This window comes from Chelonoidis abingdonii, chromosome 13 (genome assembly GCF_003597395.2).
Source record: "Chelonoidis abingdonii isolate Lonesome George chromosome 13, CheloAbing_2.0, whole genome shotgun sequence".
NCBI classification, from domain to species: Eukaryota; Metazoa; Chordata; order Testudines; family Testudinidae; genus Chelonoidis; species Chelonoidis abingdonii.
In genome coordinates, this window is record NC_133781.1 from 7,765,974 (window position 1) to 7,792,184 (window position 26,211).

General features: G+C 46.3%; 1 protein-coding gene across 4 annotated transcripts in view; it reads left to right on the top strand.

The window, feature by feature from the left end:
• DNAH9 (dynein axonemal heavy chain 9) overlaps positions 1 to 26,211 on the top strand; it is a 396,459-nt gene that overhangs the window by 128,784 nt on the left and 241,464 nt on the right. For all 4 annotated transcript variants that reach the window (XM_075071725.1, XM_032803600.2, XM_032803609.2 and 1 more), the window contains 3 exons: positions 1,838 to 2,011; positions 3,435 to 3,642; positions 21,137 to 21,302. In XM_075071725.1, the coding sequence (XP_074927826.1) occupies positions 1,838 to 2,011; positions 3,435 to 3,642; positions 21,137 to 21,302 (548 nt within the window). The remainder of the gene's footprint in view (positions 1 to 1,837; positions 2,012 to 3,434; positions 3,643 to 21,136; positions 21,303 to 26,211) is intronic.

Sequence of the window (26,211 nt, forward strand, 5' to 3'; positions counted from 1 at the left end):
GAATTTCTCCCCAAGATTTTGCTTTTGATGCTGGCTGTGCTTCTTCCTTTACTGCTGTGTAAATGTCAGAGCAGGGGAGCTGAGGGGACAGCAGGCTGAACAAGAGTCTGGTGAAAAATGATCCAATATAAAATCTGTCTATTGCTCTCCATTGACGGTGCCCTTCACTCTGACCTTTTGCTGCAGAAATGTCAAGTTAAACAATCTTTAGAGCCTTTCCACTCTGATGTGCTCACTGGAAGGGAGTGGGCTCTCTGTGGGAAAACAGTTGATAGATTTTCCATTTCAAGGTAAAGGCTCTGAAATTAGTAAAATTCCATGTGGGGTTTTGTTAAGGAAACAGCTCATATTTAGCATTGCTCTGGCAGTGTGGGTTGGGACCAAATTGCTCTGGTTAAATGGCATATTAGGGAGGGTGGATGACACATTACGGTGCAGCTGGAAGCAGCTCTCCTGTGCACTGATGAGGGCACCCTAGTGAGAAAGCTTTTAGCAGTGGTGCACTTCCACCCGCATTGAAGGCTACTAAAGTCACTGCTGAGGAATTACAGCAACAGGGAAATGAGTAATTAGTGATTTTTGCCTCTGTGAGCAGCACCAGATTGCAGAATCCTGGATAATAATGATGTGTTTTAAGAATACTCTGGTCTACGTTAAAGGGGTGTCTGCTTCAGGATAGCAAAGCCCCACGGAGCCTTTCACAGTGGGCACCAGATGAAATGCAGGGGTTGGTGAAAATCCTGGCTTTCTTCTGAAGCTTTAGTGGTGTACATGAAATGAGCTGGCAGTCCCAGCTGACTTGCTGTATTGGACAAGAGTGCACAGCGAATGGATGTGGGGAAAAATAAGCCTTATGAGAAATGTACTGAGAATCTGGGCAAGCTGTAATGTTGCATTCACTGCTTACATGGTCTTTCATCTCCAGCATTAATGAACTTATCACTACACCCCTGTGAAGAAGAGAGAGGCTAATATCTCCATTGTACAGATGAGGAGCAGACTCAGAGAGATTGTGTCTTGCCCAAGGTCACCCGTGAATCTGTGGAAGAGCAGGCGTAGACCTCCTGAGTGCCCAGTCTAATCGCCCTCCTTCCTTCCCCCAGATTTCACAGTCACTGTGAGGACTAGTGGATGGTGTAGGATACGAGAGGGAAAGAGACATAAGAAAGATAGCAGAGACCAAATTTAATATGTGCTTCCGATGTAGTATAGCAGGAAATAAAGGTTAATGCAAAGGTATCAGAACTGAAAAGTGATGGTCCCTTTCTAGAAGGCTGGTACAATTGCACTTGGAATACTTCATTCAGTCTGGGCTCCTCAATACCAGAGTGCTGTGCTGGGGAAAGTATCCAGAAATCAAAAGTTAATGAGCTGTTGTGATTTTCTGAGGAAGAACTTTAACCCGCATGCCTTGGCTAATCATGGCTGGAGGTGGGGACATGAAAGCCATCCACAACTACTATTGGAGGCGTGTATACACTCCGGATCAATTAGTTGCCTGGGTAATCTGAGACATGTAATTAATTCTTCCAGATGGATCTCTCTATCTAATCTAAGACATATCTAAAATGGCCATCATGAGAGAGGATTTATTTAGGATTATAAACAGGAGTAATGAGATCAAATTAAGATTAGTTTTAACATCAGGAAATAGCTCTTGACAGTAAGTACTCTTAGGCTATGGAATAGTGTCCCGAGTGAATGGTCAGGGCAGAGCCTAAGGGAATATACTGCAGGGGATGGTTCCAAACTGGCTAGGGACATGGTGTAGATAACCTTTTCGATCACTGGAGATTTTCTGCAGGTTAGCATCTTTGCTGTCCATTTTGTCTTGCAGCTTGTAGACTACCGAGTAGAATTCAGTAAATGGTGGGTGACTGAGTTCAAGACTATCAAGTTTCCTTCTCAGGGAACTGTCTTCGACTTTTACATTGATCCAGAAACAAAAAAGTTTGAACCTTGGTCCAAACTCATCCCCAAGTTTGAATTTGATCCCGAAATGCCATTACAGGTACGTGAATCTTTGTTTCATTGCCACAAAAGAATATATAGGTGTGTGTGGTGTGTGCTTTGTCTCTGTCAAATAAGATTTGTTAGCATTGGTGTGAGAAAATGAAGGTTTGTTAGTAATGGTGATATTCCATCTAAGATACAAACATTCACTCTAAAGTGATTAAGTGACCTGGGTTTGATTATGAAGACAAGGTTCATTAAGAAAGTGGTACTCTTGTTACAGTGCGCTGGAATATGATTGATGAATGGGGAAATGACAGACACCCAATGGACTGAATCAAAAACCGTGCACAAAACATAGTGCCATCTCAATTACCAGTCAGATATCTACTCTCAAGCTGCATGCATCTCCACAGTGCCAGTCCATTGTTGTCCTGATAACTTCTGTCTGAAATGTAAAACAGGGCACCAGTTAAACCAGAAGGGGTAGTGTGGAGAAGAGAGAGATCACACTTGCTCTCTGCAAGCAAACCAAGGCCTTATTTTAATGACTGATTCGGTTCTTTAATATGAAGTCACATACATAGGTGGGATGTAGTGGTCTGATTCCATCTAGTGAATGCCAGCAGAGCAGAATGCATGCGTCTGATTTCAACCTGCAAAGGGGTCACAAATTCACCACTAGCTTATCATCACTGTAGGGGATAATTAGAGCTGGTCATAAAATGAAGATTTTTCCATGGAAAAATTCAATTTTTTGTCAAAAATCGGGTCATAAACCAGAAATATTTAAGTTGTGAACAACAAAATATGTTGATTCTGAAATGCTGCCCTGGTGCCTCATGGGAGTTGTAGTTTGGGTGCCTCATGTTCACATTCTGCATCATAGGATGAGCTCTCTCTGGTTGACCTATATGTACCATAATACACCTGTCTTTTCTTGGTGAAGGGAGATAGTGCATCATGGGACATGAAGTTTGGCTGGGAGGCTGGTCCATAGAGAAGAATGGGGACAACTTAACTGCAACACCTAAGAGGCACCATGCTGGCACTGAAATATTTTGGCTGTTAGCCAACAACTGAGAAAAATCAGTTTTGGGGTGTTTGTATTTTTTGACAAAAAAATCATTGTTTTTTGTGAGTAGCCAACACTTCTAGTGAAAAATTTTGTTTGGCCAAAACCCCAATTTTCCATCAAAAAACAGTTGTGGAAAAACTGTGACCAGCCCTAGGTAAATACATTTTAATGAGGACATACACATGCTACCAGACAACTAGTTAGTTACTGAAGACTTTAGCTGGTGTAGATCGTCTAATTTACTGTCAGGCAGAGGTCTGTCCGGCTCTTATCTGGTGCTTGCTGTGGACACTCTGCCTCCTCGCATATTTCCAGCTGGATCAGTATTCCATCACCCCATGTGAGCGTGGCTGAAAGGGGGTGCACTGAGGCTCATTGCTGGTCCCCATCATTCTCCCCTTAGGCTTGTCTGGTGCCCACCAGTGAAACCATCCGAGTGCGATACTTCATGGATAGGCTCCTGGACCGAAAGAGGCCAGTCATGCTAGTGGGAAATGCCGGCACTGGGAAATCTGTGCTCGTCGGAGACAAACTCTCTTTGCTAGATGCCGACGAGTACATGGTGAAGAATGTGCCTTTCAACTACTACACCAGCTCCGCCATGCTGCAAGGTAAAGCGGCAGAGGGTTAGAAGTCCTTGGGGGTAGGGGATGAGCGATGATTTTTCCCTCTGGTGTGTATAATGGAATTTTCAGGGGGTCTGGATGGCTGGAAACCCCAGCGTATGTGCTATTGGCAAGCTGATTCTGGTTTTATTATATAACTGCCTCTAAATCCTCCAGAAAGATACCTGTGAAATCCTGTCAGGGGACAGACCAACTCCTGGCCTGCTTCTTAACTAATTGCACTGCTGGGCAATCAGGAAGCCCAGCTGCACTGCCTTAGAATTGACAAAGTAGCCCCAGCCCTGCTCATAAAACTGACACCCACAGATCAGCAGCTGCTTAACACGTACCACGCCTGCTGCTGTGGATGCCTTGCTCCTGCTTGCAGCCCTTGCTTCCAGTCCTGCTCCAGCCTGATTCCAGTCCCGTTCCCACCTGCTTCCAGTTCCTGCTCTTGCTCTGTTCCAGTCCCTGTCCCAGCCTTGTTTCTGAACCTACTTCTGCTCCACCTACTGTCCACTTCAGCTCTATCCTCTGTTCCTCTCCAGCTTCTGACTTCTGGCTTCAATCATTGGCTCGGGCTCCAGCCTGTGACTCTGGTGAACCCTCCTGCTCTGGCATTCAGCTTCTGTCCCTCCAATATTGGCCCCCAGCTTGTTCCTGGATTCTGTCCCCCTGGACCCAGCTCTAACCAGTAGGCTGAACTCTCATTTCAGTCACTAGGTCTGGTTGGCTACAGTTTAAGCAGCCCAATACAAAGGGTAGGAGCCCACCTCACTGGCATAGACCCCACTCAGAAGCAGATGGGGCCATACAGAACTTGCAGGTCTCCATCCTGCAGATGCAGAACACAGATCATCACCAGCGATCCTGGCTCTGGCTTTCTGGGAACCAAAGGTGCCACTCCCAGACATAAGAATGGTCATACTGAGTCAGACCAAAGGTCCATCTAGCCCAGTGTCCTATCTTCTGACAGTGGCCAATGCCAGGTGCTCCAGAGGGAATGAACAGAACAGGTAATCATCGAGTGATCCATCCCCCGTCACCCATTCCCAGCTTCTGGCAAACAGATGCTAGGGACACCGTCCCTGCCCATCCTGGCTAATAGCCATTGATTGATGGACCTGTCCTCCATGAACTCATCTAGTTGTTTTTTGAATCCTGGAATAGTCTTGGCCTTCACAACATCCTCTGGCAAAGAGTCCCACAGGTTGACTGTGCATTGTGTTAAAAAATACTTCCTTTTATTTGTTTTAAACCTGCTGCCTATTAGTATTTGGTGATCCCTAGTTCTTGTGTTGTGAGGAGTAAATAACACTTCCTTATTTACTTTTCTCCACACCAGTCAAGATTTTATAGACCTCTGTAATATCCCCTCTTAGTCATCTCTTTTCCAAGCTGAAAAGTCCCAGTCTTATATAATGGTGCTCATAGTCAGTTCTGAGGTTTCCTAAACCAGTGCTGACTCCCTTTCCTGCTATACCCCCGTCGTTCCCCACATGCCAGGCCCAAGTAGGGCTCATCATTAGTCTGTTCACTGGAGAGGCCTTGGCTTGGGCCTCCCACTGCTTGGAACAGTCCAGCCCCTCCTGGGCCAGGTGGAACAGTTCATTCAGGCCATGTCAGTTATCTTCAGTGATCCACACCAAACCCGAACTACTGAAGCCATGCTGCAAATGGTACAGCAAGGACATTGATCAGTGGCTGAATTCCATCACCTCTCCGCAGACACTGAATGGAATGAGGCTGTGCAGCAGCATCTATTTCGACTTGGACTGCGTTACAAAATACACGAAGAACTAGTGCAGCTCCATAAATGTGGCCTAGCCTCTCAACCGCGCACATCAATCCAGGACCCAGAACCCATGCACATTGGCCAGGCCTGCCCATGCCTGTCTGAGTCTGAGAAACACTAATGCCAAACCTCAGGACTGTGTCTGACTGGGGTTGGAAAATGCCAATCCCCAGCTCTAATAAGAGGATCCAGGCTGATCCCTTTCCTCCTACAAAGACTCTTGACCTCCACGCACTTCTGTCGAGACAGCAGCAACTGCAAACCGACCCTTGTTGCAGCTCTGACTGCCATTGCAGCTCTTACTCCTGATAAGCCCAGAAGAGCACCTGGAGGCTCTGGCTGACTTGGGAATCTCAGGCAATTTTATTGACCAGTATGTGGCTAAGTCCTATGGGATCCCTACTGTGTGTAAGAATTTCCTGGACTTGAGGGAAACCATTGATTGGTTGCTTCTGGCCTCAGGGCTGGTCACCCTGTATGACAGTTTGACTGTGGCACAGTAGAATTTTTTGACTATATCATCTCCCCAGAATAGGGTTGCCAACTTTGTAATATTTAAAACCTAGTGTGACAAAGTTCCTCCTCTACCTTGGTGGGTCCTGCGCTTATTGGCGTATTTGTTCACCTCAGTGATCTTCCCTTCTTGTGGAACCCACAGTCTGGGTCAGCTCCTCCTGTGTCTGATCAGGAGTTGGGAGGTTTGGGGGGAACCCGGGCCTGCCCTCTACTCCGGGTTCCAGCCCAGGGCCCTGTGGATTGCAGCTGTCTATAGTGCCTCCTGTAACAGCTCTACAACTCCCTGGGCTACTTCCCCATGGCCTCCTCCAAACACCTTCTTTATCCTCACCACAGGACCTTCCTCCTGGTATTTGATAACGCTTGTCCTCCTCAATCCTCCAGCAGTACACGCTGTCACTCTCAGCTACTTGCTCCCAGCTCCTCACACACGCTCCTTCTCCTCTGGCTCCTCCTTGCCTGACTGGAGTGAGCTTCTTTTTAAAACCCAGGCGCCCTGATTAGCCTGCCTTGATTGGCTGCAGGTGTTCTAATTAAAGTAGCTATCTCTACTGTCTTCTAGAAAGATCTTAATTGGCTCCAGGTGCCTTGATTAACCTGGAGCAACTGCCATTTGATACCAGGGTACTAGGGATTTGTTTAGCCTGGGGCTAACATACCTGTTTCTCAGTACTTTACTGTAGCCATCTGGCCTTGCCCCATCACACTGGACACTCCAGCAGGAGTGCCGGACCTCTCTTTCCCCGCCTCTTCCCCCTGACGACCTGGCTTCCTTCCTGCAGACAACCTCTCCTTCAGTCTTCACCTACTTGATTGCCAGCGTCCCATTTTAAGTATGTCCTCCATTTGGAGCATATTCTGCAGCTGCTGAGGGGCGGGACCTTCTTGACCCAGGGCTGCTCTATCTTTCCTTTAGTCCTTTAGTCTTAGTGAGGAGTCCGTAAAGCCCATCACATCATTGACCCACATAAATTAACAGCCATCATCGACTGGTGGTGCTCAGGGATGTCTGTGGGTGCAACGCTTTTTAAGCTTCACCAGTTTCTGTGGACAGTTCAACAAATGTTTCTAAGGGGGGTCACCCCAATCACAGCCCTCATGTAGAAGAGAGCCCATCTCTCTTTGTCCCCAGAGATGGAACTGGCTTTTGAATGCCTAAAGTAGAAATTCATCACAGCCCCTACCTAGGTTGATTCACCCCAACTCGGGCTGCAATTTACAGTATAAGTGGATGCCTCAAACTTTGTGCTTGGCAGACTTGAATGGTCAGTTTCACTCATGTGCCTTCTTCAAGGAGGCTCACACCAGTGAAGCAAAACTATGACAGTAAAGAGCTTCTGGCCATCAAAGCAGCCTCTGAGGTATGGCAACATCTCCTGGAAGTCTCCAGGTTTCCGATCCAAGTCCTTACCAACCACAAGAACTTGGAATTCCTGAAGATGGCTCAGAAACTAAATCAGCGACAGACCCACTGGTCCCTGTTCTTTACATGATTTTACTTTGTGGTGACCTACCACCCTGGGACCAGGAATGGGAAGGTGGATGCGTTTCTCCAGATGGGCGAGTGTTGTGAACATGACCAAGAGGCTCCATCCACAATCCTCAAACCATCAAATTTCACTTCCAATACCACAGTCTGTGACCTGCTACCCTCCATATGTTTCCTGCTGTCCAGAGATCCCTTCACAAGTCAGATCCACCAAGCCCTACACAGTGCCAGTGCCCAGACTGCCTCAGCTTTCGGCTTTCATGGTGGAATTTTGTATTGAAAGGGGAGCATCTGCGTATCTGATGGCCCAACTAGGCTGCAAGTCCTACAGATTTCTTTCTCCCCTCAAGGTCACAGGTGAGTCATAGTCTCCTTACAGCCACCCAGGGAGTCTGGAAAACCTGGGCCATATGATTGGATTTGGGAGAGGACCAGATTTTCAACCTCCAGAGCCTAAAATTAAACATCAAGGCTCCTGTAGAGGTCCGGTGTGGGGGCTCAGCCCTTTCAGGCGCAGCTGGGAGCCAGGCCGCCTCGCTACATGAGTGGGATGAGCTGTCGATCTAGCTTGGTGAGGCGGGAAACAGTCAGGAGCTCAAGCCCTCTGGCAGGGCTGAGCAAACAACAGTCTATAAGCCCAGGCCCTGGGTCAGGGCGGGGCACTAAGCAGTTCAAGGCTCAGCTGCTTCAGCAAGGGGCTGAGCAAACAAAGAGTTTATAAAGCCCAGGCCCTGGGTCAGGGTAGGGCACTAAGCAGTTCAAGGCTCAGCTGGTTCAGCAAGGGGCTGAGCAAACAAAGAGTTTATAAAGCCCAGGCCCTTGGGCAGGGCGGGGCAGGAAGCAGTTCAGGCTCATCTCCTTCAGCAAGGGGGCTGAGCAGCAGTTCCACGAGGAAGTCTATAAAGCCCCAAGCCCTGGTTCAGGGCGGGGCAATAAACAGCCACAGAGCTCAGACCCTCAGGCAGGGGCTGAGCAGCAGTTCAAATAGTAAGTTTATAAATAAGGCCTCCTCAGGCCAGGGAGAGGGGGAGTCTGCCACCCTTAGGCGGGTGGCAGGGGAACGCAGCCCCTCCCACTCCACTGCGTTCCAGCCCGGGGCCCTAGCAGCGGCCAAGGCTCGCTGCTGTCAGTGGGGATCCTGGCCACAACACACTGACATGGGTTCTGGCTCTTCGGGAGCCAAACCAGGGTCAGCTACCCCCGGGCCACTTCCGACCTCCCCCTCTCTGGGTATCTGTGTCTCACTGGCTTCTTCCGGCAGGTTCCTGACCATGGGTTCCTCAGGATACCGGGCGCGGGGAAGCTCAGGCAGCTCCTCAGGATACCGGGCGCGGGGAAGCTCAGGCAGCTCCTCTGGATACCGGGCGCGGGGAAGCTCAGGCAGCTCCTCAGGATACCGGGCGCGGGGAAGCTCAGGCAGCTCCTCTGGATACCGGGCGCGGGGAAGCTCAGGCAGCTCCTCAGGATACCGGGCGCGGGGAAGCTCAGGCAGCTCCTCAGGATACCGGGCGCGGGGAAGCTCAGGCAGCTCCTCAGGATACCGGGCGCGGGGAAGCTCAGGCAGCTCCTCTGGATACCAGGCGTAGGGAACCTCAGGCCGCTCCTCAGGATACCGGGCGCGGGGAAGCTCAGGCAGCTCCTCTGGATACCGGGCGCGGGGAAGCTCAGGTTGGGCCGGAGCTCGGTCACCTGCGTCTGGTCTCTTCAGCGGCTGGTCGCCAACTGAGTGCTGGGGCTGGGCCTTTATACTTCCTGTCCCGCCCCTTGACTTCTGGGCGGCGGGAACAGGTGGTGGTGGCTCCACCCACTTTGACGTCTGTTCCTGCTCAGCCCTTTCAGGCGCGGCTGGGAGCCAGGCTGCCTCGCTACAGCTCCATTTCAGCATGTGCTTAAATTTATCCCTGTTCAGCAAAACACATAAGCATGATGTTTAATATGTGTTTAATATGTCTAAAGTTAAGACCAGGCTGAAAAGTTTTGCTGAATAGGGACAGGCCTGAATCCAACCATGTGGATTGGATTATGTTGTTGTTTGCATTATGGTGGCACCTGGAAGGCCCCGTCACAATGAGGACCCGATTGCTCTGTGAGTTGTACATACACGAAGGGAGAGATAGTCCCTACCCTCAGTGCCCTGCCCCAGCCCGATGTGCTTTTATGGTGCAGGTCTGGGTGAGCAGAAGCACAGGTATGTAGACTTGCTGCTCACATCAGGGCCTGTGGTCTCAGGGTGAAATCCTCGCTCTGTTGGAGTCAAAGGGAGTTTTGCCATTGACTTCACTGAGGCCAGGTGACTTCAGTGCAGCCAGGATTTTCACCCTCCGACTCCCCCAGATCTGACAGCATGTGCGGGTGTAAGTGGTTCGAGGGAACACTCATTGGGAGGCTCCCTAGAGGGTCAGGAGCAGCATTAATGTCTGACAGACTTCGCGTATGTATATGCTTTCCCAGCCTGTGTTACCAGCTCAGCCATCCAGCAGCTCCTTCAGGGATCAGTCTGCTGGGGCTGCGAAAGCCCAGGAAAAAAGCCCTGCTTCCCGTAATACGCAAAGGGACAGGTGCTGGGACAGGGACACAGGGCTGCCCTGTGTGGTGAGAGAGGCCTAGTTTGTGCCATCTATTCCCATCGGTTCAGAGCAGGGCTGAGTCCAGGCTGGGTGGGAGAGGGGTCAGTCATTTATTTACTGGGTGGGGTGGGAGCTTGGCAGTGTTGGTGACAACATGTAGCAGAAACGGAAAGGGGAGGAGACACTTTCCTGTATCTCCCACATTTGGGCACTGCCTTCTCAACTTCCCTTCTCCATGACAGGCATGTCCATGCTCATTGTTGCTCCTGCATCAGCCCATGTAAATTATTATATATCTCAGTTATTTTTGGCTTCCACTGCACATTGCCCTATATCATTTATGAAAGAGGAAAAGAGCTTATGGTAATGTTAGCACACAAATAATTCATAACTCTGCTGCAGCAGAATAAAATGCCATAGCTTGCAAAGCTGCATGAGGCCAGCTAGAAATTTGATCACAGTTTAAATTGAATGACTCAGATAAGCATTTAGCTTAGATTTAAACGGTTTGGATGGTTACTATATACCCACAAAGCACAGTCAGATTATTAACATCCAGCTGCTTTAACTGCTGTGTAAGATCTGTACAGGTGAGCTTGAAATTGCATGTTGTGAGCAGGTCAGATGGAATGAGCTGGACAGCAAGGGCCACTTTTAACAGAATGCCTTTTACACATGCAAGTGCATGTGAATGCAAGGTGGGATACTTTCACAAATCCATGCAAGAGCCTCATGTATGACATTAGGGAGCTGTTTGCCCAGTGCTATATTTGGTCTTAGGCTCTAGTGTTCAGCTCTGCTGCAACACAGCAATGGGATTCTTCTGTGTTCATAAAATTGCTCTCACAGTGATCACTAGCCCCCTCACTGGCCCCCACACCGCTGCCCGTTAATGCCCTCATTTAGACTATGGATCAAATGCAGAAGGCTAGGCATGCAGGCGAAATACCCCTGAAATCCCACTGGCCCTGTGCATGGGGGTGAATTTTACACTACATGAGTGACTTGAACAGCTCGTCTTTCCTGCAAAACTCAGGTGAAACAAACCTTCCTTGGTATCTGGTCCAAATTGTGAATGATCTTCAAATATTAATACATTTTTCTCTTCAAATACCCTTTTAATTTTTCCTAGAGCATAGTTTGTCAATACAGGTCCTCTGGAAGATTGAAAAACAAACTCAAGCACTCTGTCTTCAAGCCTTTCTAGCAGGGTAAAAGAACTTTCTCTCGCTCATTTATCTCAATGGTGATGGTGCAGTTGTTGGGATTATATGGACAGCTCTGGGCAGCCTTTTCATATTTTCTTGGATTGTGAGCAATGGTTTGAGTTTGGGGCTCTCTTCTCTAAGCATATGAATAAGTCATATGCTATGTGAATAAATGTGTGTGAAAGATTTCAGCTATGACTGCAATGATTGTGTTTGTTAGACATGATTTATATTGCTCTATATTGTTCTCCGTTGCTCATATTTTAGAGGTAATTTGCTCTTTTTTGTGTAGTTTGTTAGTTGGCTGCTGTTTCCAGCAGGCACCTATTTAACTTTGTAAAACTCAAATACAATACAGATTATATATAATATAAAATCTTACTACGTTATAGGTGAAACCGCGTTATATTGAACTTGCTTTAATTCTCCGGAGTGCGCAGCCCCTTCCCCCCTCTCCGGAGCACTGCTTTTCCGTGTTATATCCGAATTCATGTTATATCGTGTCGCATTATATCGGGGTAGAGGTGTGTATGTGTGTGTGTATATATGTGACAGACCCAGGCCAGTGTGGTGCAGGAGTCTGGTAGAGGGCAAATATACTAGTCACTGACTGAGTAGTTTTCTGTTCCCTGAGTGACTAGAGCAGGGGCTGCACTGGAGTAATCAGGAACCTGCTAGAACCAATTAAGGCAGACAGGCTGATTAGAACACCTGCAGCCAATCAAGGCAGGCTAATCAGGGCACCTGGGTTTAAAAAGGAGCTCACTCCAGTCAGGGAGGGAGGAGCTAGAGGAGAGGAAGTGCGTGTGAGGAGCTGGGAGCAAGAGGCACAAGGAGCTGAGAGTGAGAGGCTGTGCTGCTGGAGGACTAAGGAGTACAAGCGTTATCAGACACCAGGAGGAAGGTCCTGTGGTGAGGATAAAGAAGGTGTTTGGAGGAGGCCATGGGGAAGTAGCCCAGGGAGTTGTAGCTGTCATGCAGCTGTTACAGGAGGCACTATAGACAGCTGCAATCCACAGGGCCCTGGGCTGGAACCCGGAGTAGAGGGCAGGCCCGGGTTCCCCCCAAACCTCCCAACTCCTGATCAGACACAGGAGGAGTTGATCCAGACTGTGGGGAAGATCACTGAGGTGAGCAAATGGGCCAATAAGTGCAGGACCCACCAAGGTAGAGGAGGAACTTTGTCACAATAATAATATAATATAATATAATATATAAATAAATTCCGCTTGGAGTGTCCTCTGCACATTCCCACTCCTGGGATATGAGCTGACTGGTGCCATTGAATGATGCAGTCTTCTACTAGTAGTGCCTATAAGAGTGCTCATGCATCCCCTCCCGCCTCTCCCCTCAGCATTCGAGCATGTTCTGAGGGTAGCACAATAAAAATATAATATCTCACTTACATATAAAAGCAGTGGTTGCCACTTCAGTTCCTTCCAGCCACTGACTACAGATGGATATGAGCCTTTGTCGGATTCAAGATTCTGGGCAAGTGTGATAGGTGCTGTAGTAAGAAGAGAGCCAGGAGGAGGCGGCAGCCAAATGGTGAGTGGAGCACCCCATGGCATTGCAGTTAAGCCTCAGGTTTGATACGAAGTTCAAGGGCAGCAAGCCAGCTTTGAACTCTGTTCCCCTCACATTTGGAGACTGTTTATGCCATTTTTTTACACTGAGTGACAAAAGAGCGCCATGGACAGATGGGTTTTGGACACAATAAAAGATGGTTATACTATCCAGTTCAAGACCTCTTTCCCTATTCAGGGACTCCTCTCACAAATTAATGCTACGCACAGAAATCAACTCCCTGCTAAGGGAAGGAGTAGTAGAAGAGGTCCCAATAAATCTAAGAAATTGGGGTTTCTACTCACATTATTTCCTAATTCCAAAGAAAGATGGAGGACTTCTTCCAATGCTGGATCTGAGGAAGTTGAATAGGTACATCCAAAGATTTCCCTTCAGAATATTAACTCTAAGATCAATTATCCCCTCCCTCTCCTGTCTAAACAGGTTTTACTGCTCCCAATCTCAAAGAAGCTGCTTTCATATTTCAGTAAGATAATCACACAGGAAGTACCCTTATTTTGCCATAGGGCACCACTTCCAATACAGGCTGCTCCACTTTGGACTTCCTACTGCATTAAAATCTTTACAAAATGCCTAGCTGTATTGGCAGCTTTTCTGAGACCATATTTGTCCATATTTAGATGATTGCAAAGAGTCCTGTGGCACCTTATAGACTAACAGACGTTTTGGAGCAGGAGCTTTCATGGGTGAATACTCACTTCGTCGCATGCATCCGACGAAGTGTGTGTTCACCCACGAAAGCTCATGCTCCAAAACGTCTGTTAGTCTGTAAGGTGCCACAAGACTCTTTGCTGCTTTTACAGATCCAGACTAACATGGCTACCCCTCTAATATTTAGATGATTGGCTCCTGAAAGGAACTTCTGAAGGTGAACCAAAGGGTGTCACTCATTTCAGATGCTCTGTGTTCCTAAGGTTGGGATTTTTGATCACTGAAAAGAAATTTCTATTGAAGCCTTCACAAAATATCCTTTTCATAGGAGTACATCTTGACTCCAGAATGGCAAGAGCTGAACTTCTGGAGGAGAAATTCCTGAAGAGGAAATCTACCATTCAGAACATAAAGTTCTTCCTCTCTCTGCTGAGTCTTATGGCATCACCCACGTATGTCACAACTTACGTAGGACAAAGGCTGAGACGCCCTTCAACACTGTTTGGCAAGAAACCTGGGCCGGCAGTACATGACACAAACTTAATACCATTCCCAAGAAAATCCAGAAAACAATCTTATGGTGAATGGACCAGGAACATATATGGAGGGGAGTGAAGCTCAACTATCTCTTTCCTTTCATGATCATTAGAATAGATACCTTAAAAATGGGCTGAAGTGCACATCTCAACAACCTTTTAACAAGAAGTCTCTCGAATCTACAAATGTGTCACCTTTATATCAGTCTTCTGGAGCTAACAGCAATGTATTTGGCATCGAGATCATTCCTCCTTCAGGTGCAAGGATCTGTGGTTCAAGCAGCCAGAGACAATATGAGAGCAATGTCATATGTAAATAAACATGGAGGAGCCCATTCCTCAGAGTTTTGCAAGGAGGCAGTGAAGCTTTGGGGATTTTTTTATAATTCACAAGATTTATCCAGTAGGTCTGCATGTGGCAGAACCTCTCAATCAGTTAGTGGCCCAATTAATCAGAGACTTTTCCTAGATGTATGAAGGGTCCTTGAAAGGTTTTGTGATCCAAGACAATTGGGACAATTTTGCTCTTTGGGATACTCCACATATGTAGTATATATGAATTTTTATATCGTATAGAAATTTGCCACAAATAAAACCCCAAATGTCATTGTTTTTGTTCAGGAGCAGGAGCTCTTTAGTGTTGATGCTTGTGAAGAAGGTTACACAGGACTCAGCCAGGATGATACTTATCACTCCAGCCTGGCTGAGACAGCAATGATACACAGACTTGCTGCTTCTTTCCAATGTGTCACCGGACCTTTTGTCACAGCAGCTAGAGAAAGCATATTATCCAGATCCACTTGCACTGCACCTGATACCATGGGCAGTGGGACTCTGACAGAATAAGAGAAATCTTTCTTTGTAGCTGTACGGTGTTTTACTTAATGCTAGAAGACAATCAACTAGGAAATGTGATTCTGAATGGAAAAGATTTTCACTGTGGATAGCTGATAAGGGTATTGATCCTGTGTCAGCTCCTATTCAATCCAGAGTGTTTGGCTGTTTCTGAATAAAACAAGTTTATCTGTTACATCGCTTAGGGTACATTTAGCTGCAGTTTCAGCTTTTCATATACCAATATGTGGTAAATCTATGTTCTTGCATGATATTAAGAGGTTTCTGAGAGGTTTACTAAATATTTATCCCCCTGTGAGAGAGTTGTTCTCCTATGGAATTTTAATTTAGTGCTAACACAGCTTATGTCTGCACTCTTTGGACCTTTATCATCTTATTCTCTAGTTCATCTTTCAGTTCAAACAGCATTTATTATAGAAATAATATCAGCCAGGCGGGTTAGTGAACTTCAAGCCTTAATGACTGACCCTCCATTTACAATTTTTCATAAAGTAGTTCTTCTTCTTCTTCGAGTGATTGCTCATATTGATTCCAGTTAGGTGTGTGTGCACCACGTGCACAGTCATTGGAAAGTTTTTCCCCAGCAGCATCCATCGGGTTGGCTGTAGAGCCCCCTGGAGCGGCACCTCCATAGTGCTTGTCATAGGTTTCACTCCCACTCGGAACTTTAGGGTACAGATGTGGGGACCTGCATGAGAACCCCTAAGCTTAATTACCAGCTTAGATCTGGTTGCTGCCACCACCCAAATTGTTAATGAGTCATTTGGGAAACTCTATCTTCTCCCCAGAATATCTCTTCCTCCCAAGTACTATAACCCTTCCCTGGGTAGCCTTGAGAGACTCCTCCACCAATTCTCTGGTGAACACCGATCCAAACCCTTGGATCTTAAAACAAGGGGAAAGTGGGGGAGAATTATTAATTCCTCCACACCAGTCCCTGGCGAGTCCAGATCCAATCCCCTTGGATCTTAAAACAAGAAAAAATCAATTGGGTTCTTAAAAAGAAGGCTTTAATTAAAGAAAAGAAAGGTAAAAGAAAAACCTCTGGGAGATAGCGTACAAGCTGATCTCACAGACAACAGATTAAAAAACACAGAGGATGTTGCCCTGGGCAAAACCTTAGTTACACAAAAGAATACCCAATTTGATTATCCTTTTTATGCACAAGACAAGTTACAAAAGAAAATAAACATAAACCTATTTATTTATTCTCTACTACTCACTACTCTGTTAGGAGGCTCATTCCTGGATCTTTCCTTTCCAGAACAAAACTTAAGGAACTCTGAGACAAAGGAAAACTTCCCTCCTTCCTCTTGAAAAATCTTGTCCCGCCATTGGTTCCTCTGGTCAGGTGTCAGCTAGGCTAGGTGAACTTCTTAACCCTTTACAGGTAAAAGAGGCATTAACCCTTAACTGTTTGTTTATGACAGTGCTCTATATATGACCCTGCCAACCTGGTGCCTCCTCAGTTCCTTCTTACCGCTCATGACCATCAGTGAAATTGTGGCTTCTTGCTCAGCAGGGTCTCCACGTTTCCCTAGTTCTATATATTTAGTGTTCGTTTTTCTTAGTTAAAGTTAGTTATTAGTTAGTACAGTGTTATTAATTCGCTGTCGGGAGTGTGGGGTTCCCCTTCAACCCGACTGCTCTCTCCCTGGGAACTCAGGGCATGCCTAAGCCCCAAGGGTTCAAACCCTGTAAGTCAACAAGTCTATGCCAATGGGAGACCCCCACGGCTCTTGCTTGAAGTGTCTGGGGGAAACACATCAGGCAGATAAGTGCAGGATTTGCAAAGGGTTTTGCCCGAGAATGAAGAAGGAGTGGGAATTTAGACCGAAGTAGCTACTCATGGAGGCAGCACTTAGATCACAGCCAGCATCGGAGTAGCAGGACCCAACACCAAGTGCATCAGTGTGTAGTACCCCAGCAGCAGCTCCGGTGCTGAAACTGTCAGAGATGACTTGGCACCAGTTCCAGTCCCCAGGTCAGAAGCAGCACCAGAAACAAAGGAGGAGTGGTTCCCCGAATTTGGGACCCAACCCCTCAGAACCAGCCAATGAGAGGAGCTGTAAAACCCAGGGAGGAGCCCCCAGTGCTGAAAACCGCAGAGCCAGCACTGTTGACTTCGGTCCTGCAAGGAGGGCTTTTGAGTCCAATTGGATTCACCGTGACAGGTGGTGGAGGAGGCACAGCTGCCTTCCGACCCAGACACATCTGGGGCCATGAGAGACCTATAGACATGATGGCATCGTGGTCCCCAGCCCTTTGTCCAAAGCCCCTGATGCCACAGCATGCGGCACTGTCCCGTGGAAATCCTGCAATGCTCTGCCCCTTGGTGCCATCAGGGACAAGACACCACTTGGAGTCCCAGCACCACTTGGAGTCTCAGGGCCGATCACGCTTGTGGCACCGGTTCCACTCACAGCGCCAGTCTGATTCACAGCAGCACTCCAGGTCTTGCCAGCGCTCCCTTTCACGGCGTCGATCACCGTCGCGCAGCAGGTCCTGATCCTGGCACAGTCCGTCTTGGCACTGTTCTGGGTCATCGCGTGGACCCCACTTGTGGTACCGCTGAGGGGAGGGGCAAGGGCGGGGGGACGTGAGCACCTCAGGAGGCACTACTAGTAAAAGGTCGCACTGTTCATCGGCACCAGTTGGCACATATCCCAAGAGTAGGACTATGCAGAGTCCATCTCAAAGAGCCTAGGTTACAAGTACCCTTCATTTTTAGTCGAGTATCCTTCAGAACATGGATTTATAAGAAATAGAGCAAGTGTTTTTGGGAACTCCATGGAGTAGACCCTCACCTGATGGAAACTGCCCACAATGGAGCTATGACATTTTCCTCCAGCAGAGGTTCTACTCTTACATGCCTAACTATCTGAAGAGAGACATGCCAATTCTCCTGCCCGCTCAGCTTCATGCCCCCAATTTGCAGTCAGTGATTTTTAGAGCTCTTATGTGAATGTAAATATGTAGGAAATTGTATACCGAGCCAGCAGCCAGTTGTGGGTGTGCATCTGAGCCATATCCTGACAGCCTCACCTGGCAAGCCTTGGAACTACAGATTCTGCACTGTGGGCTCATCTTCATCTCTCCTCCCATCCACCTGTTTTTTTTTTAGTCTATTTCCCTTTCTTTTTTCTCCTCACTTCAACCTTTGCTTGTTCCCTCTCCCCTCTCTCCCCATTCTATCCCACACTTTTCACTCCGATTCTCCCTCCCACTCACTCATTCTCTCCCTATAATTTGATGGCCCATTGGTGGGCTGCAGTGTTGTGCCCAGACTAATGGAAGGAGAGATCCTTTCCTTTAGTGGCTTTGTGCAGTTCTGCTCTACGACAGTGAGCTCCCGTCATAACATTCTTTCCTAAAGGACTGACTGGGCAAAGAAGAGCTTTGTGCCAAACATCTGCCAATGAGAGACTAAAGTAATAAGGATTAGTAATGCAAATCATGCTGGGTGGAGGCAGTGACTCCACACTGGAGAGGGTATGTTAGAGGGCTTTCCCTTCACACTCTCCCTTGGTTCTTGTCACACAGACAAAAAGCAGAAGACCAGAAGTCCGAAGTGCAGGCAGCACAATGTTTTTTGGGGTTAGTTTCAAGCAAGCATGTCCACAACTCTGATGCCACAGAGCCTTGTTTCCCCGTGTCCCATTCTCTCCCCTTGTTAGCAGGCATAATTATATGTGAAATGCATGCCCTCAATCCCACCCCTTACAACTTATGGTCATGTTCTGTTCTGTGGGGGTTGTGACTCTGGGGTCTTCATCTCACATCTTTTGTATCCCATGGGAGGGGTAAGGAGTGAGGTGGTGCTATGGTCAGGGACAGGTATTTCTTTGGCTTTTTCGTGTTTTATACCTTCCCCACAGTCCCCCATTGCCCCTCCTGATAGGTTGCTTGACCTTGCCTTGAGATAGGAGTTGAAGCAGTCTTAAAATGTGCACTTGTATATTATACTCCCACCATGCCCAGTAACACTTTAACTGTTCTTAGCTGTTCCCATTATACTAACAAACCCATCTGGCTAGGCAGAAGCAACATACGCAGTGTCTTTGTCCTTAGTTCACAAATATTAGTAAGAATATAAAAGTGTATCAAGAATCAAACTGGCAAATGACATAGAATTCTATCTCAGGCAAAAATAGAGGCCTGAATTCTATATTATCACTAGCACTCCTAACAGGTACACTATGGGAAGGCTGACATTGCATCCTAAAGTTTTTAGCTCAGTCTCTTGTACTAGCTTGACTGGCAATAGAGCCCCGGCAGCTTTCTGATGCCATTATGTATGGAGTTTAATGCTTGTAAACTGTGAGAGATCCTACCCAAGGCCACTTAGTTCCCCTTCTAAACCATAAGCATTTTAAGTAGTGTATAGGCCTTGTGCAGGCTCTCTGCACAATATAAATTTGCCCTTAGAGGGTTGCATGCAACCTGGCTTTCTTTGACGGACAGCCACTGGAAAACACAAAGAACTCTCAATAAATCTCATTTACTGTGAATGTTTATTTCAGACACTAATTTGAATAGGTCAGGATTTCAATGATATTGAAACATCCCCTTTTACTAGTATTATGAGATATTGTTTCAAATTAAAAGGCTATTTTCCCAGACTTGTCATTTGATTCCCGGTAATTGCTTTTCAATTTGATATATCTCTTACATATTTGTTAAACCTCAAGAATGGCTGATTTTATATGTTAATTAAACACTAATTAAATGTAAAGTAAATGCTTAGTTGAAACACTTAATTTAACTTGCTACCAGAAATCTCAGATATTGTGGTTTTGTGGAGGGGGGTTTGGTGGGAAGCTACTTTACTGAGAGGAGGTTCATCATTTTTTTCCTAGAGTTTTAAATGTTTTTTTGCAGCAAGCTGTCAAAAGATGAGAAATCCTTTGGAGTCTGAGCAATGGTGAAGAAAAGGCATTTGAAGTGCAGTGAAGAAAAGGCATTTTTAAACATATAAACCAGTAATTGATATTCTGAAAAAAGTCAGTTAATATCTTTTTCCACATGATAATACATGTATGAAATGTATATTGTAACAAATGGCTATTTTAAAATACCCAGTGTCCTTTATTTTGTCCAATCCTCTGTAATTATAAATAATTGCTATTTATTGTGATGTTTTTATAGCACTGCTATAAGTCCACTGAAGACTAAAAACTGTATAAATAAATCAAATTTAGTTGGCATGTACTGAAAAATAGTACACCTTGAGACAGAAAGCATTCCCAAAATAAACATACAAGGGGGGGAAAAGGGGTATAGAATATGGCTTTGTCTGGTTGGTTTTGCACCAGTTGAGTGCAATAAAGTTTGGCTCACATTGGCGTCCAACAAAACGATAACTTAGGACAATGCAGTATCCTTTGCTGGACGATATGGCTGTGATTTTTTTTATTAAATATTTATATAAAACTATAAATTTGCATCGTGCTTTACAGGAAAAACAAACAAGCACAGAAAAACCCAAAACCCTTCACCACCTTCTAGGTTCATGGCAAAAAGCTCTGTCCTCCTTCACAGGACCCAAAACAACTGATAAGAAATGGTCTTCCCCAGCCAGAAGACAGAAACAGAAACCTGTGAGCATTTGCCAGCTCTTGCTGGAATTTGGCCTGGTCACACAATGTGAAGCCTTGGAAGTTTTGAAAGACATCTGTCTACCACTTCTGCCTCTCCTAGCTGGTGGAAGCCAGTGGAGAGTGCTTCAGCCTTCCTCTAATGAAGATCAGCAATTCCTCTTCAGACAAGGCAAATTACTAGCTCCCCTAATGCAGGCAATAGTGAGGGACACTTTTTTTCTACCTGTTCTGAGACCAGACAACTCCATATATCCTGTGTGGGGTCAAAACTCACCCCCATCCTGGGGTTTGACTTAATTAACAAACAATGTGTTCATGAGATGAGGTGACTGACACTCCAGTAACATGATGGCCAGTCCACACATTTCCTAAGCTTGGCTGGACTTTGAGGTCCTAGTTCTGGGCTGCTCTGTCTAACCTCTACTTCTTTTGCCTCAGACCCAAGATACTTCTGTCAGGAAAACTCACCTCTAAACTTGCTTCCTTCCTCTTTGTCCCCTGCAGGCTTGATGTTGCGAGTAGATCTCACTACAGCCTTCCCCTCTAACACAGATCATTAACCCTTTCCTGCTCTGGGGTTTGTCCGTGTACATGTCTGATGACTGGTGTGCACCAATTGTACTGTTCATACCACTATTTACATCCTCTGTGAATGCAGCCTAATGTTTGTAATGATCCGCCTTTGTTCCCATACAGCTGTACTTGAGAAGCCTCTGGATAAAAAGGCTGGTAGAAATTATGGCCCACCTGGCACCAAGAAACTCATCTACTTCATTGACGATATGAACATGCCTGAAGTGGACACTTATGGAACAGTGCAGCCCCACACACTGATCAGACAACACATGGACTATGGCCACTGGTAGGTGCCTTCCCCTGCACCGTGCTATTCATGCTGTTAATCTGGCACTGACCATGCAGTGTTGGTGTAGCCATCTTGATCTCATGATATTAGAGACATAAGAAGTGTGAGGTAATATCTATTATTTGGACCCACTTCTTCAGGTCTGGGAAATTAACTCACAGCTCAATAGGAAGTGGAACAGATTGTTTAGCATAAGTAGTTAACACATTTCAAGGAACCATTCAAGATGAAAAGTGGCCTGTTAACACCTCTCCATTTATGGAGAGGAAAGGAGTGGAGGGCGGGGGGCTGGGGGAAGCATTCAGGGTTGTTAGTGGGTTACAGATTGTTGTCATAAGCCATAAATCCAGTGTCTCTGTTCAGTCCATGATTGTTAGTGTCTAGCAAAGCTATGAATTGAAGCTCCCAGGCTCATCTTTTGAAAGTGTTGTGCAGGTTTCCTTTGAGAGTGAGGACTGATAGGTCAGATGTAGAGTAGTCGCTGTGTGGAAGGTGTTCACCCACAGGTAATAGGGTGTTTTTGTCTTTTATCATTTTCCTGAGTGAGTTCACTTGAGAGCATAGTGATTGTCTGGCTTCACCCACATAATTGTTATTGGGGCATTTGGTGCATTGAACGACCGTGGCATTCGGATTGTGAAATGAGGGTGAAGCTCTCCTCTCTACTGTTGGCGTAGTTCTTTGTCTGCTTTCACGGGTGGTGGGTCGTATAAGCTGAGGGAGGCTGTGCTTCCACAAACAGCCAGGCACAACTCTGCCCCCTGCTTACCACTGCTCCCTGAAGCTCCAGCCCCCCAGTGCTCCACCTTTGGGGATGGGGGGCTAGCCTGGGGTGAGACTGGGACTGAGTGAGGCTGTGCTTCCCCAAACAGGCAGGTACAGCTCCGCCCCTTGCTTACCACCGCTCCCTGCAGCTCCAGCCCCCCAGTGCTCTGCCTTTGGGATGGGGAGCTAGCCTGAGGCGGTACTGGGCCGGTAGCTGTGCTGGTGGGGTGGTGCTAGCTTCCCCAGCTGGCGGTTGACATGCTGCCCATGCCTACCTTAGTTGTAGACACATTTACGGACATGATCTATCGCTCTTCTTCAATTAGAGCCACTGGAATGACTCATATAGTGTCGTACAAGAAACTGTCCAAGTCCTGTGATTTCTGTCACTGTTCTCTGACAATAATTTGCAGATTTTATTCAAATGTGGCCAATTTTGTGGAAGCCTCACTCTTTCCTGGGCTTACATCCTAACTGCTGCCTTGAAAACTGATTGCTTGCAACAGACAATACATAGCACTGAGACCAGTTGCCTGGCCTGGGATATGATTTCCGTGTGATCGATACAGTTATAATAGATATTTACCAAGAAATGCCACTCTACAGCCGGTGATCACATATTCACCATAAACACTGGTGGTGTGATAAGATCTCCAGTGATGGACGTAAATTATATGTCCATACAGACTGTCTTAGGACCCTACTTAGAGATTGATCCAGTTGGTGTTTGATCTACCAGGTGGCTGTGTCCTGTTGGGATTTGCCATGATAATAAACATGTTATCATTGGACCACAAGTCTTTAGTATAAAAAAGCTGGTATTGTTTCTTGAGTAATGGAGTTAGCATGAAAATGAGCATTTCCCAGCACAGGTATGTTGAAGAAAACCAGTTCCAATGTCTCTCAAAGTGGTGGCCGTGTGTTGTTACAGCCAGAAGCACAGAATGCACATGCCCCTTCCTGCTGGGAAATAAAGGGAGTTGTGATTTGCTTCCCAATGTGATGTCCAGATCAGCCTTCTGGCTCCCAAGCATTCACACCCATCAAAGGCTTATTGTGAAGGGGGATGAAATTATGCGGTCCCTGAGAGGAACCAAAGTGTTGGGAAGCAGAAGCATGGGCACCGGGACATGAAAGGACTGCGAAGTGGTGAAGTACAGATTAAATAAAAAAAGACAGAGCTTATTCAGATAAGATCCACATGCTGCCATCTTCCCTAATTCCCCAGCTCTGCCGTCTCTGTGCGTAAGGATACATTCTGTACCAGACGTGTCCCCTTTGACACTCCTTCATTCTGCCCAGATGCAGCTGTTGCTATTGGGCATGTTCCAAAGAACCCATCTGGCTTTCCATTCCTCCCCCATTTGACTCCCGTGCTTTCATCACATTCAGACTAGATGGCCCTGTAGGAGGTGAACAAGGTTCCCTGAAGTGCATTAGGCTGAATGGGCACTTTATCCATGTCATAGCCCCCGTACTTCCCCTCTCTGCAATTCAGAAAGAGTCTTAGAGAGAGAAGATCAGTGGGTGCAGGTCTGCACCCCAGTCCTGGACCCATCACTGGCATGCTGTGACATGAGTGGAGATGCAGGAGGAGCCATTCAATAATGGATTCATCAGGCTGGTACAAATGAGGGCAACTGTTGATCTGTGAAGCCACGTGCACACAGCAGGAGCATGTCAAGGTTTCATAGAAACTGTGGATGAAAAGTAGAGAATGGGTCCGAACTTCCCTGTGCCTTGGGACAATGTGTATCCAGATCTGGACTGTGTGGGTTCTACCTCTCTCTGTAATTATTATTTTTTGTATTGCAATAGTACCTGTGAGCCCCAGCATGGGACCATGGCCCGATTGTGCTAGGTGCTGTGCAGACACAGAACAAGTCTCTGCCTCAAAGAGCTTACAAGAGACAACAGATGGCTATAGACCAGCAGGAGAGTACAAGGAAACAATATTGGTTGACGTGAGAGACAGTGGCTTCAACACACCCGTGGCCTAACCACAATCAGTTTATGTCTGAACCATTATGTGCCTAACTTGGAATTGGAGCTGGGCCTCAGCTCTGTCTCTATTATGAGCTACCGCAGCACTGGACACTTATTCCCACATTCTCTTGTTGAGTTTAATATTATCAGAAGCGGAGTCACTAACAACATTTAGAGTGTCCATATTAACTGTGAATTGTTTTGACATCCAAAAAATCTGTAGAGTTCCCTGTTGTCTCCTATTCATAGATGCTCATAGTTCATTTATTTGTATAGTTTTAATGATCTCTTGCTAGTTCATATTGAAATAGTTGCAGATAAGCCCTAGATTCATGTGCCTAGACTCAGTGTTGGAAAATGGTTTCTTAAAGAGGAAAAATTATTTGCCAAGGGAGGACCTGGTGTCAAATCCGTGCAACTGTGTTTGGAAGCTGAACTGCATTGCCCTTATTCATAGATGATACTCTAGGGCTGGTGAGTGTATAGCACACTTACTTGTTGTGTGCTTGCTCCTCAGACACATACATCCAATACTCCAGCCCTGGCACTGTGGTGTGCTACTCTGGGTCTGGGGCTGGATGGACGTGCACATTTGCAAGACTATCACTGATGCACTCAGATACAGCACCGTTAACTGTACATTCATGTGTGTCAGATTCCCTCCACGTTCCCAGTCAGGAAGCTGAAACAATTACATAAGGCACAATTCCCTTCCCATTTCTATATGTGGAGAGGGGTAGCTTGCAGTCTTCAGTTAGTGCTTAGTAGTAACAATTTGGCTTCACAGTGACATGAAAAGGAATAAAGACGCCTCAGGGTGAACAGGAGGATCACAGAAGATGCAAAACAGAAGAAGAAAAATTGAGAGATGATGTGGATATATGATCAAAAAACACATGACAAGGTCTCATATTTGTGGATCATTGAGACACTGAAAATGCAATAGCTTCATCCAAAGTTAATTTCTTTTGTGCCCCAATCTACAGCTAACTGGAACACTTAGCTCAGCCAGGAAGGGACTCTCATTGATGGCATCCAAATTAAAAGAGGTATCTTGCAAGCACTTATCACCCGTGCTATCCGTGGTATTGATGCCCCCACTGGCATGAATTCTCCCTGAGCTAAACTGCGGTTATTAAATCAGCGAAGAGCAACAACCAGTTAACCATTTGTTTTACATGAATGATCTGAAATTATATGGTCTGTCACAAAAGGAGATGCAGAGCGCGATGATGTGTGTAGGAAAGTTTGGTGAAGCTATAGTGAGTTGACTAACCGGATAACTGCTGGCGTGATCAAGTGGAGTCAAGAGGAGAAGCAAAAAATTGATGTCCAAACAAGAAACCTCCTGGTGATACGTGGAATAATGAATCTATATCAAGACATGGACAGGATGTACATCCAACGATGCAATGGAGCAAAAGGGGTGCTATAGGTAGAGGTAGCAATTGACAATGAAGCATATAATATCAAAATATGTAAGAAGTCAGCCAGAGTAAAAGATCATCTAGTTACGATAACAAGCTAAGGCAGAGTGCATCCCAGCCCAAGAAAGCATAAAGGAAAGGAGAAAGCAAACTGCCAAAGAAAGACTTGGAAAGATTTACACAGGGATCAATGCACAGACAGCGGTGGAGAGCTCGGAGCCGTTAGTGATCAAAGATGAACAGATTCATCTCTTGTTGGAGGATACCTGAAAAGAGAGACCAAGAGCCTCAGTGTGAGTGCACAAGAACAGTTGTTAAGACTTAATTATTTTCGAAACAAAATTGGCTGACAGAACTGCAGTGTGTGTGTTCTGAAAAGGAAGAAGTGGTAGAGCAGATATTGAGCACTTCCAGGAGCCTGGCTGGGAGAGAATACAGAAGTAGACACAATGAAATCACCAAGTGTCTGCATTGCAGCCTCTGTGGCAAGTATTGATGTAAACGAGCCATGTGGTATTATGACCACCAAATCGAAAGTGCTCCAGAGAATGCAGAGGCTCAGATTTTAAGGGATCTGGTAGTTGTCACAGACGGAATGGTGCAGGCAAACAGGCTAGACAGAGTTGTAGTAGAAAAGAAGACAAGCAAGACCCTGTTAATTGCTATTGCCATCCCAGCAGACAGAAAGATAAAAAAGAAACAAGAAGAGAAGATGGTGAAGTATAAAG